The 12869-nt window shown below is 37.5% G+C and overlaps 1 protein-coding gene across 16 annotated transcripts in view; it reads right to left on the bottom strand.

Moving 5' to 3' along the window:
• Positions 1-12869, bottom strand: part of PLCB4 (phospholipase C beta 4) — a 411551-nt gene that overhangs the window by 53011 nt on the left and 345671 nt on the right. For all 16 annotated transcript variants that reach the window (XM_055373250.2, XM_055373236.2, XM_055373235.2 and 13 more), the window contains 3 exons: positions 7653-7755; positions 6100-6264; positions 3646-3850 (listed from right to left, as the gene is read on the bottom strand). In XM_055373250.2, coding sequence (XP_055229225.1) covers positions 3646-3850; positions 6100-6264; positions 7653-7755 — 473 coding nt within the window. The remainder of the gene's footprint in view (positions 1-3645; positions 3851-6099; positions 6265-7652; positions 7756-12869) is intronic.

Here is a 12869-nt window from a genome sequence, read left to right as displayed (position 1 = left end):
ACCTACAGATAAAGCAGCAAAGATAATCCCAGCACTCAGAGTCTCATTGGATTTGACAAAGGAAGAATGCTCCTAGCACCCAATCTAGTACTTCTATTTGTGTATGACAGAGGGAGTAAAAGACAGGGTTGTTTTTCTTTACGTTTTGTAGCAAAATAATATTGAAAAAATTAAGCCAAGTTTTCATGATTCATTCCTAATCATCTGTCCTAAATGTTACTTTTTTTTTTTTTTTCCGATAGGAGACTGTATTGTTGGACATTTTGCATCTGGGCTGCTTAGAAACAGCCAGGAAGCGTTCAGAACTCATGGTAGCCATCACTGCTCTGTTATTTCTTTGTGTCTTTTGGGAGTTCTTTTGTTGTTGCTGTTGTTGTTTTTGGAGACAGAGTCTTGCTCTGTCAACCAGGCTGGAGTGTGGTGGCATGAACTCGGCTCACTTCAACCTCTGCCTCCCAGGTACAATTGATTCTTGTGCCTCAGCCTCCAGAGTAGCTGGGATTACAGGCGTGTGCTACCATGCCCGGCTAATTTTTGCATTTTTAGTAGAGACGGTGTTTTGCCATGTTGGCCAGGCTGGTCTTGAACTCCTGGCCTCATGTGATCCACGCGCCTCGGCCTCCCAAAGTGCTGGGATTACAGGCATGAGCCACCGCGCCTGGCCAGTTTTGAGAGTTTTTATGCTATAGAAATGAGAAGGAGAAGGAGAAGGAGTTGCACTCAAATTCCTGCCTCTGTTTCCTCAGGGGCCAAGGAAGAAAACTTCAGTGTTTATCCATAAATAATTATGGCTGACATAAAATGTAATCCTATACAGCTAATAAAAATATAAAAATATTTCATGACATGGAAACATATTCTAAAAAAAATTAGAATTCCAAATTAGCAGTATAGTAAGATTTAATTTTATTAAAAATAAAACAGAAAAGGCCAGGCACAGTGGCTCACGTCTGTAATCCCAGCACTTTGGGAGGCCGAGGCAAGTGGATCACCTGAGGTCAGAAGTTCCAGATCAGCCTGGCCAACATGGTGAAACCCCATCTCTACTAAAAATACAAAATTAGCTGGGCATAGTGGTGCACGCCTGTAGTTCTAGCTATCAGGAGGCTGAGACAGGAGAATCGCCTGAACATGGGAGATGGAGGTTGCAGTGAGCCGAGATTGTGTCACTGCACTCCAGCCTGGGTGACAAGAGCAAAACTCCGTCTCAAATAAATAAATAAACAAACAGGAAAAAATGAGACTGGAAGTAAACAATAGCTGTCTCTGGGCAGCAGATTTGTGAGTGACCCTCATTTGATCCTCTGTGTTCTCAGAATTGCTCTCTGATACATATTTTAGCTACTTAACTTTTTATAGAATAAACCTGCTACACATATTTGTGGAACAAAGTAATGAAAATCCACACTATCTTTCTTTAGCTAAATATAAATCTAATGATGTATATTGATGAGTTTCTTTTTTTTCCTAGGAAAAAAAAAAATTTTTTTTTTCTAGAAAATGCTGAGTGTGATGGTGCTGAGCTTCATCTTGAACTTGTTCCTGTGGAATGAAGAGGGAATATCAATACTCCAGGGAACACATACTGTATAGATTTCCTATCTCACTGGTTCAGCACATAAACACACTGAGATATGAATGTGGGAGGTTGGCTAAACAGAGAAAATATAAGTATATTTTGAATAAGTCAAGAAGCTATAAAGAAGATCAGAGATTTGGAAAAAGACAGTTCTCATATTCTTCTTCTGTTATCTACAGGGAAGACCCTGACACCGCATAATGTCTGTCCCTGGTTTCTTCACATATAAAATAAATGACCAGAGAATTTTGAATAAATTGTATTTGAATGTCAAATCTGGTTAAGGCATCGACTGCAGAATCTCATCAATGGTACATAGAAATTTCAAACGCTTCTGATAAAAAGTAAGCAGTCACAATGACATGTTAGGAAAGAATACTGGCAGGACTAATATTAAAGAGATTAATTTGGCTCAATACTTAAATACAACATGGGTAATAAGCTACATTGTAAATACAGATGTTTCTGCGGCACAGATCTCCCTATGCTTACATCCATTCTGAACAACTTCATGCTTTTGGATCTCTTTACATAAAGCTCTTGGCATAAAGTAGAAGCTAAACAAATGATTTCTTTCCCTTTTCTATTCGAGTGGCTTAGTTCCCAAGAATGAATTAGAGTTTCAGTGGGAAGTTAACCCATGCAGAGGCAAAACTTCTAAATCTTCCATCATATGGGTTTATACAACTATTTCTAAAATGTATGAGGTATTCCACAGTCCCTGCTTTCTAAGCTCACGTATGTGGAGTATGATTTAACTCATCAGCTGATGCCCCATGGCCACCACCATGTTGTGTTGCAGGGAGGTTTCTGAGGTTTGCCACGGACTGCTGCTCCTAAACCCACCACTTGTCTCCAGTGCCCCTTTCTGATCCTCTTATCCAGCCTCACAGCATCCCTTTCCAGGCTTTTTACGGGTTATTACCTCTATTACTGTATGTTGTAGCTTCTAATGTGCTTCCTTTTTATGAAAGACAAAGGAGAAGGAGGAAGGAGCCTGGACTATGAATTTTGGGTTGGAAAAATCCTCATGGCTTATTTTAATTTTTGACTCTGATATTAGACTGGTAAAGTTGTGGTTTAGTTGCAGAAAATCTGCCCTCCACAGAAGCATGCACTACTAAAAACAAACAGCAAAATTATCCCATATTCCCCAGACAAAATAGTGATGTGTTCCAGTAAAGTATAGAAATTATATCTGTGTCTACAGACACCCCGCCCACCCCCATGCACTCATACATTTCTGAGCCTTACTATATCATGTACTCTAATGATAAGCACCTCACAATAATGCTATGAGGGAGGTAGTTATTATTATCTTCACTTTGCAGGGGAGGAAGTGAGGGGTTTGAGAGGTTACATCCTCTTCCCAAGATCACCCTGCCAGCAGTAGAGAGTGAGGATTTGAACCCTTGGCTAATCGGATGCCATCATCCTGCTGTACTATTTCCTTATGGTTCAACAGGCTGACAATATAGAGGATCTTTGCTTTCTTTTAATGTATTGGCTTAGATGGAGGCCATAAAAAGTTAACATGTTTGCATGTAAGCAAAATCCTATGACTTAATCTAGCTTTGGATTCCTCCCATTGATTACCTTAAAGCATGTGGATTGATGACTAGGATTTTTTATGAAATTGAACTTTCTTGTGGATTTGGAAGAAAATTCAGGCATGTTGATAGCTGAGTTCAATTTAAATCTTTTAGCGATACTATTGATAAGATATCTATGGTTTCACCTTATTTATGTTTTTTTCCCTAGTCTGATTGTCAATATAAATATACCCTTCACAAAATGTGTTTGTAAAAATTGATAAACAACATAAAATTATAGTATTTTAAAATAAGAAAGGACTTTAAAGATCATCTCGTTTTGCACTTTCATTTCTTACTATGAAACCTGAGGTTATGATGTATTCTTGATGTATTCAAGGTAATCAGGGTTGGCAGCATTAGCAGGAATAGACAGTATTTTTATTGTTTTTTAAAGCATGGACAAGATGTTTTATAATCTTATAATCTAGGACCTCATCTATATCATATTCTGTACCCAAATGTTTATCTTACCTCCAAATCCATCAGGCACATATGTTTTAAGAACAATATTGCAGAAAATTGTTGGCAGTGATAACGGTTTATTTCCCTCATTTCGAAGGGAAATGTGTCGATATCCGGCTTGGAGGCCATCAAGCGGGAGGATCCTCTGGCCAATCAGCTTGTTGTTATCATCATACACAGCTATTCTCAAGACAGCCAGGTCCGGCAGGATCACCTGCAAACAGAACAGGACTTTCACCGATTTTTCCAATGCAGCGCCCAAGAACCATGACTCTAAGGAGTGTGGACCAAATCCATGCTGTTCTTAAATGTTCCCTGATGTTGAAAGTAAGTCCATGATCCATCTGCATTCCCCAAAATGTGCTGCATGAGCTACAGTGCCCAAGACACTGAGAAAAGCAATTGGAACATGTTTCCTGAAAATTATCTCATGAAAAATGTTAGATGAAATGAATGTTAAAGATTACCACTTCAACCTTTGTGATTGATCCTTGTCCCCACCCATATAATGGATGAGAAATAAAGCCACTTTCCTTGATCTTAGACATATCAGTGACAGAGTGGGGCCTGGGAATTGGGGATCTAATCCTGTGATCTAATATCTGGCACGTTGCTGACATCTGTATTTGTTTGTTTTTAAGAATACGAAAGGTATCTCTGAATAAATGCTTCATGTATAAGAGATAACTTTTGTATATAAATTTGGGTCTTCCTTGTTTCTTGTACTCCTCAGTTTCCAGCAAATGTTGGGATGTTAAATAGAGTAAGATGTGGTAGCTAGAAACATTAACATACTTTGATTCTAAGACACCTACTCCTGCTATCCCCAAACGGAATAAATGAACATAAAATCTGAGTTCAGATAGCAGAAACCTGATTCAGTTACAAAATAGCAACATTACAAAAAGGGTATCCAATGTGTTTAATCAGGAATGCCTTTTTATTGGCTAAAAGTAACCAGGACATCTTGCTTGATCTGAGTGCTATGTTTAAAGCTAGACAATGGACTGGTTGCCTATTTGCATCTGAAGGCTATAATTTAATTCCAGCTTAATGAAGATGAAGAGGAGAAACCATGGTAAATTAGCCAATTTCCCTCTCTCTTGCTCCTTATGCAGTGAATAGAGGCTTGGGCTTTGCCATTCTTGCCATGTGAGATTAGTGAAAAATACAACAATGACAAGAAACAAAACAAAGTTTTTAAAGCACTTGCTGGCAGTGAAAAAAACGATTTAACTTCTGAAGAACAGAGAAGGACTCAGAATTGGCATCTCGTTTCTAGTGCCAGAACTATTATATATAAACACTAAGCTGGGTATTTTCTCATTCATCCAAAACAAAGAATGCCTGAGTCAACTTTCTCAGCTTCTAGAAATGTGAGTAGGGATTATTCACTATGCCAAAGAACACTAGCCATACTGGTAACGGATCCAGCTATAACAAATTGGAAATACCAGGGAAGGAAAAAACCAAATCACAGCTGTGCATGTAATTTACACCATATCCTGACAGGGGCAGAGAAGAAAACAATGGGATGCAAAGATTGTGTGGATCCCAGGGTAAACTTAAATGTCAAAATGTCCTGTTTCATCAAATCTACATTGATCTCCCTTCATTTGGTTTCTGTAAGCCAGTTACTCTATTCTGAAATGGATAATCCCTATTTTGTTAAGGAAAGAAGCCGATTATCTGTGTTGCATGATGTACAAATGGAGCAGAACCAGCTGGAAAACTTGTGCCTAAAGAAGCAGCAAGAAATCATTGTGGTCAGGACAACAGAGTAAGTAAGAAAGGAAAGTGAACATTCTTGGAGACAGCACTGCTGCCGGTGTGCGGATTTTCCACTGCATCTTCAATAGACAAAAAATAAACCAAGGGAAAAGGTGAATAAGAGATTAACAACCGAACGTTAGAGAGAATGGCTGTGATTGTTTTTAGGATCCAACATACGGTATTAGGAGAAAAAAATAAAACACTAACAACAGTACAAGAAGGATAAGACCTGCAAGTAGGCAACAGGTGTCACTCTTTCAGGAGAGACAGGACCATGCCAACTGACCCATGTAGTGACATCTATTGACCAAAATTTTGGAGTGCAGCATCTTACCTGACTACTTGGCTAAAGGAATAGTGTAAGTTACCAGTAACTTCCAGGGTAGGGAAGAACTCTCTAGTGTACGATGGTGTCCACCAGCAAGGACTCATTCTAAAAGATGGTAAACCCAGAGCTGAGGCACTGCTGTGCAGGAGATGGGCTCTTCCAAGGAGGAGAGGAGAACCAAAAGGAGGGCAGGGCCAAATAGAACCAATGATCCTATGACAGCTACAGAAGTTAGCCATTAGGAGAAGAGAAAAAGAAGATGTTGTCGGTTGAATAAGTGCCCCTGTATCGTGTAGCGTCCGTGAACTAAAACATGGCTCCCAAGTTATTAGAGTAAGTTTGACATGCTGAAAATGTCCTACCTTCCGAAATACAAATGACTCTTCATTGTAAACTGGATTGAGTCCATTATTCATAACCATGCGAGTTCGGAATTCCTTACGTATGGTGTCAGTGGGCAACCCATACATATCCACCTCTACGTAAGTGCCAATTTTCTTATCTGATAAGAATTGACCTGATATAACCTGTAGCAGCATGAAAGAGAGCAAAGAGAAGTAAGCTCTGTGTAAGCATCAGTAGCAAAAAATAATCAGGAAGTAAGAAATTCTGTCTTTTGGGTGGGAGCAGGAATTTCAATTATCTATGGCAATAATGTATTCATTTCTATCAAACCAAAACATTATCGAACAACTACTATAGGCAAAAAAAACCCAGCTGTTTCAAGCAGATGTTCTACCTTCTAGAAGTGTCTAGAAAAAAACAAAGAAAAAATATATATGAATCATAATACAAATAGTGTCCACGGCCTCTTCATCTCACCTAAGTGTCTACACCTATGAAATGAAGTGATGAATTCAGGTATGTCCTAAGACCCTTCATAGCTCTGAAATTCCATCATGCTATACTTATTAATGAATTCTTTTAGAAGTCTTGAAAAGAGACACACAGAAAAGTGAAGCTAGAATTTGTCTGTCATTACTGATATTGACACTGGTCAGCTAGGACAGTTTTATAATGTTAGTCTATCTACGATAAAGCTATGGAGAGATGATTTTTCATTTAGTGTTTAAATGACTATAGCCACTTATTAGGGTTTTTTGTTTACATTATTTTCTAGCTAACAATCTGAAACAGCTTTTTTGAGGTATATTTGACATACAATAAATTATATGCATTTAAAATGTACAGTTAGGCTAGGCACGGTGGCTCATCCCTGTAATCCCAGTACTTTGGGAGGCTGAGGCAGGTAGATCACCTGACGTTAGGAGTTTGAGAACAGCCTGGCCAACATGGTAAAAACCCATCTCTACTAAAAATATAAAAATTAGCCAGGTGTGGCGGTGGGCACCTGTAATCCCAGCTACAGGTGCAGGAGAATCACTTGAACCCGGGAGGAGGAGTTTGCAGTGAGCCGAGATTGTGCCACTGCACTCCTGTCTGGGCGACAGAGTGATACTCAGTGTCAAAAAATAAAAAACAAAAAAATAAAATGTAAAATTAGATCAGTTGGGACATATGAGCACATCTGTGAAACTACCTCCATAATTAAGATGATAAACATTTGTATCATCACCTGAAGTTTCTTTGTGCCCTTTTGTAACCCATTCCTCCCTGCCCTTTTTTCAAAGGCCAGCACTGATTTACTTTCTGTCACTATAATTTGCATTTTCCAGAATTTTGTATAAATGGAATCAAGTAGCAGGTACTTTTTTGATGGTATCTTTCACTTTAAGTAGCTAATAATTTTACTAGTGAAAAAATGGGTCTCATTTTTTAAAAAGGGGGTGGAATCTTAAGTCAAAGTTGTGAGCAGCACATGGATCTTGCAATTTAACATTCAATATTTTATAATTTCTTTCAAGGACCACTTGCATATACATTTATACTACCTTGTGATGAGCAGGGGCCTTACCTGCACTGAGCAAGTGGCTGCAATAACACCATCAACAGGAGTTTCAGAGAAGGGGTCAAATGTTCGATCAGGCCGCCTCATGAAATCTGGTTTGAGAAGGTACCTAGTAGGACAATAGCATAGAAGTTTATTAGTAGGTTTTACAAAGACTAAAACACTCGCTAGTTGAAACAATGGATGCTTCCTTTTCTCCATATGTAACACAGGAGCTAGGATTTTAGGCAGAGGGTCCTAAGGATGGAAGAGAATGTGCCCGCCCTTATGGACAACCTTAAAGAGCTGCAGCCTCAGTGGTATCCAGGACTTCCTGATCCTATCATCTTCTCTGGAACTTTTTTATCCCCTGGTCACCTTTAAATACTTTTCTTTATATGTATAAAATAAAATGCAAAGAATAACAATGAAAAACCAATTATATTAGCTATAGTTATCAAAATATAAAAATATGTGATATTCTACCTCTGTATTAATTGTACTTTTAATAATGCATTAAATTATAAGATCTAATGGTAAGATCTAATTATGATGACAATAATCTAAAGTACAAAAATATTTTGAGACAGCTGTAACAACAGTAGTGAAATATGACAATGTCTGTGATTTACATTGGTGAGAGAGTCACGGGTACCACTAATGTGACTGTGGATTGTTGTCTACATTCACAATCAAAGGTAATTGACATTTCAGCTAGAGGTAGGTGAAAATAAAAATAAATTATTTCTCCATTTCTAGTAGAAACAATTAGGCAAGAAAACAAATTAAAAGGCATCCAGATTGGAAAGAAGGAAGAAAACCTATTTCTAGTCACAGATGACATGATCCCATAAATAAGTCAATTGTATTTCTATGCAATGACAATGAACAATACAAAAATGAAATTAAGAAAACAATTCTATTTATAAGAGCAGCAAAATATAAACCACTTAGGAATAAACTTTTTTTAAAAAAATAAGTGCCTACAATTTGAAAACTACAAAACACTGTTTAAAAAAATTAAAGAAGAGCTAAATAAATGGGAAGACATCTTGCCTTCATGGGTTGGAAGACCATATTGTTAAGCTGGAAGTATTTCTCAAATTGATGTGTGAATTCAGTGTAATCTCTATCAAAATCCCAGCTGACTTTTTGGTAGAAACTGACAAGCTAATCCTAAAATTCATATAGAAACTCAAGGGATCAAGAATAGCCAAAACAATGTTAAAACAGAGAACAAAATTGGGTGTCTCACACTTCTTGATTTCAAAACTTATTACCAAGCTACAAGATTTAATCAAGACAGTCTGGTACTGACATAAAGAAAAACACATAAATCAATGAGACAGAATCAAAGTCTATAAATAAATCCATGTACCTATGGCCAATTGATTTTTGACAAGGATGCCAAGACCAATCAATGGGTGAAAGAATAGTCTTTTAAATAAATAGTGACAGGATAACAGGATAGTTCCATGCAAATAAATAGATAAATAAATAAAACTGGATTTTTACCTTATACCATATACAAAAATTAGCTCAAAGAGGATAAAATAACTAAATGCAAGAGCCAAACTACAAAATTCCTAAAAGAAGCCATAAGGACAAATCTTTATGACCTGAATTTGGCAATGGATTCTAAACATGATACCAAAAGCACATGCAACGATACATTGGATTTTCTGTTGAAAACTTTTATGCTTCAAAAGACACTATGAAGAAAGTAAAAAGACTAGTCACAAAAAGGAAAAAAATTGCAATTCATATATCTGATTAGAGGCCTATATCTAGAATACATAAAGAATAACTCATCTAAATAATGGTCAAATGATCTGAACAGACATTTCTCCAAATAAGATATACAAAAAACCAAGAAGCACATAAAAAGATGTCTAACATCATTAGTCATCAGAGAAATGAATATCAAAACCACAATGAGATATCACTACGTATACACTAGGATGACTGTAATTAATGAGTCAGATAACAATAAGTGTTGACAAGGATGTGGAGAAATTGGAACTCTCATATGTTGCTAGTAGGAGTGTAAAATGATGCATTCACTTAGAAAGACAGTCTGGCAGTTCCTCAAAGAGTTAAACATAGAGTTACCATATGACCCAGCAATTCCATTCTTATGCATGTAACCAAGATAAATGGAAAGACATATTCATAGAAGAACTTGTATATGAACATTCATAGCAGCATTATTTGTAATAATCCAGAGATGGAAATTACCCAAATGTCCATCGATGAATGAATGTATGGCGCAAAATGTGGTATATCCATACAATGGAAAATTATTCAGCAATAAAAATAATAAAGTATTGATACACGTTACAACCTGGATGAACCTTGAAAACACTATGTTAAGTGAAAGAAGCCAGGCACGAAAGACCATATGTTATATAAATTCATTTATATCAAATGTTCAGAATAGGCAAATATAGAGACAGAGGGTAGATTAAAATTCCTATTGGGAGATGAAAGCTAAGCGATACAGATTTTGAGGCGATGAAAATGTTCTGCAATTACCCTCACTACACAATGTCTGCCCCTCATGTCCACGGGGTAGTGGTCATATAATCACAGATTCCATAATTTCCCTGAAACTTGTGTCAAAAAACTTAAAAAAAATAAAAAAAATTATTAGAAATAAGTATAACCATAGATTTCAAGAATCCATACTATGAGCAGTACATCAATGAAAATAAAAGTACTTTTTTCCAAAAGTAAAGGTTTGCTTTTAAATGTAAAAGAATCAAAATTATGGGAACTCAAATCTCTAATTTTTCTTAGAAGCATAACTTTTATTAATTTCAAGTCTAGATGATGTCAACTTTATTATCTGTTAAAATACAACCCAAAAGGGATCCTGAGTCGTGATATTTTTTCTTTAAAGTTTAATGTCACTTTTCTTAGTTTTGAAAAAGTCACCATTCATTGTTATCTTCTAAGTCTGAACAAAAAACAAAGGGCTAAAAATATTCCCTTACATTTGATAGTCCAAAAAGGAATCTTTAAGAGACAACACTGATTTTTTATCAAGAATATAGAAATTTACACAATTGTTGAAATGTTAAAGGTAATTTTGAACGCTCTTGTCTCCAAGAGAATGCAACCCACAATATTAATATAAAAGCTCTCTATATAGAAGAGATTATCTTCTGTATTCATGGAATTTTAGATTTGTAGCTTTTTTTGTGGCTAGAGTTGGCACTAGAAAATATGATGATACAGCAAAAGGTAAAGAATCAGAATGGAAAGTAGGTGAGTAGCTACAATACTACGCCTGCATCTCCGAGGGAAGCCCACCAGCTTTCTCTGGAAGGAAAACCGACACAGACTGTGAGGGGAGGTAACAATGGTGGTTCTGGTTTTCACGACACAGGGAACATTTGGACCCCAGCTGTGGCAAATGAGGGATTCTGCCTCCCGAGGAAGGTCGGGACTCGGATGAATACAGGACTGGAGTCACCTTTCCAGTTCTGAATCTCCCTGGGAAGTGAGTGTCCAGAGATTCCTCACTTTCCACAGTCCTTTGTTAAAGATCAAGAGCCCTTCCTACCCACCAAAATAAGAAACGGGATCACAATGATATCTCAGGGTCAAAAGCATTCTTCCACATCCCCCCTTTCCAATCTGCATAGAACACTCATCTGTGAAAGAGTGAATTGATCCAAAATGAGAAATGGCAGGGGAAAGGGGCAAGAAACCCATATCCAATTCTCCAAAGGAGGCACGCTCCAGTGAAATGAGTTCATTTTGTATACTTGAAGAGAGTAAAACAGAGTATGCAGAAGCTTGTCAGGACCATGAGATAAGCCCTGGCCTGGGATAGGACACTTAGCAAGCTTTCTTTGAAGGTCAAAGGAGCATCTGTTCTGGGTCCAAGGCGGTCTGAGAGAGCAGCAGAGGTTGCCTCTCATATCCCTGGTGGCTGTGAGGGTGCAGGGACCTGGGGCATTGATAGGGAAGCTGAAGCCAGAATCTGGCACCAGAGCTGGCTATGTGGATGTGCTAACTGTGCAGTTCTACAGGGCCCTGAACTCAGAAGGGCCCCATGCTTGGTTTAATGCTCTGCATCCACCATCCTAAATTCTCAGGAGCCCTTCATTTTCATTCTGCATTGGGCCCTGTAAATGACATAGATGGTCTGTTTGGTGCTTTCTGGTATAGAAAATGAACTCATTCCAGACATCTAGGTCTGTGCGGTAGGCACAGGCACAAGGCCAAAGCCAATGCCAAGACAGGGATCCAAGGATTTTCTGTGGACTGTGTAGGGCCTTGGAAGGCAAGAGAGGGAGAGAAGAAGGGTTGTTAACCAGGTGGGTGGATAGGAGCCCCAAGAATGAGAAAATGTGGTCATAAGGAAATGCATTCTATCTCATCATACCTAAGATGCCATCAGTTGTCCAAATGCCATTATTTTATTTAGCTGCAAGAAAGCAAAATGGCTGCTGATGATAACTGCAAGTTGCTATGCTATACAATATCCCCCTTTATTTGCAATTTTGCTTTCTGAGGCTTCAGCTACCCCTGGTGAACTCTGTTCCAAAAATATTAAAATAGAACCTAATATAAAAGTTGGAAAATAAAAATTTGAAATAAAAAATCTATTTTAAAAGATAGAAAACCCAATAGGAAAATGAGTAGAAGTTCTTCACAAAACAGAATATCCAAATAGCCAATAAACATAAAAAAGAGAAAAAATTAAGATATTTTGAGACCACATTCACATAACTTTTATTACACTATATTGTTATAACTGTTCCATTATTAGCTATTGATGTTAATCTCTTACTATGCCTAATTTATAAATTAAACTTTATCACATGTATGCAATGTATAGAACCACAATATATATAATACATGTTGGGTTTGGTGGTTTCAGGCATCCACTGGGGTTCTTAGAATGCACGGCCTGTGGGCAAGGGAGAAATGCTGTATAAAAAACAGCCTCTGAATCATAAAATGTCATACCACTTTGATATCATTCACCCACTTTCCTATGAAAGTCCAAAAAGATTTTAGATATTAATTTACACTATTTTGTTTCATTTGCAATTAGGGAAATGTCTTCCATTTTTCCATCTTCAAAAACAAGACTGTTAAAAGCACTGCTCACTTTCCTGGTAACATTCACACTTATTGGGCCCAGTGGTGCGCCCTCCCACAAGATCAGCCAGGGAGCACAGAGGGTTTTCCCAGGAGGGTATCTGACGTTTTGCTACAGTTGCTAGA

This window comes from Gorilla gorilla, chromosome 21 (genome assembly GCF_029281585.2).
Source record: "Gorilla gorilla gorilla isolate KB3781 chromosome 21, NHGRI_mGorGor1-v2.1_pri, whole genome shotgun sequence".
Taxonomy (NCBI): Eukaryota; Metazoa; Chordata; class Mammalia; order Primates; family Hominidae; genus Gorilla; species Gorilla gorilla.
Note: the sequence above shows the minus strand (reverse complement) of the source record. Positions and strands in the feature narration are given on the sequence as shown.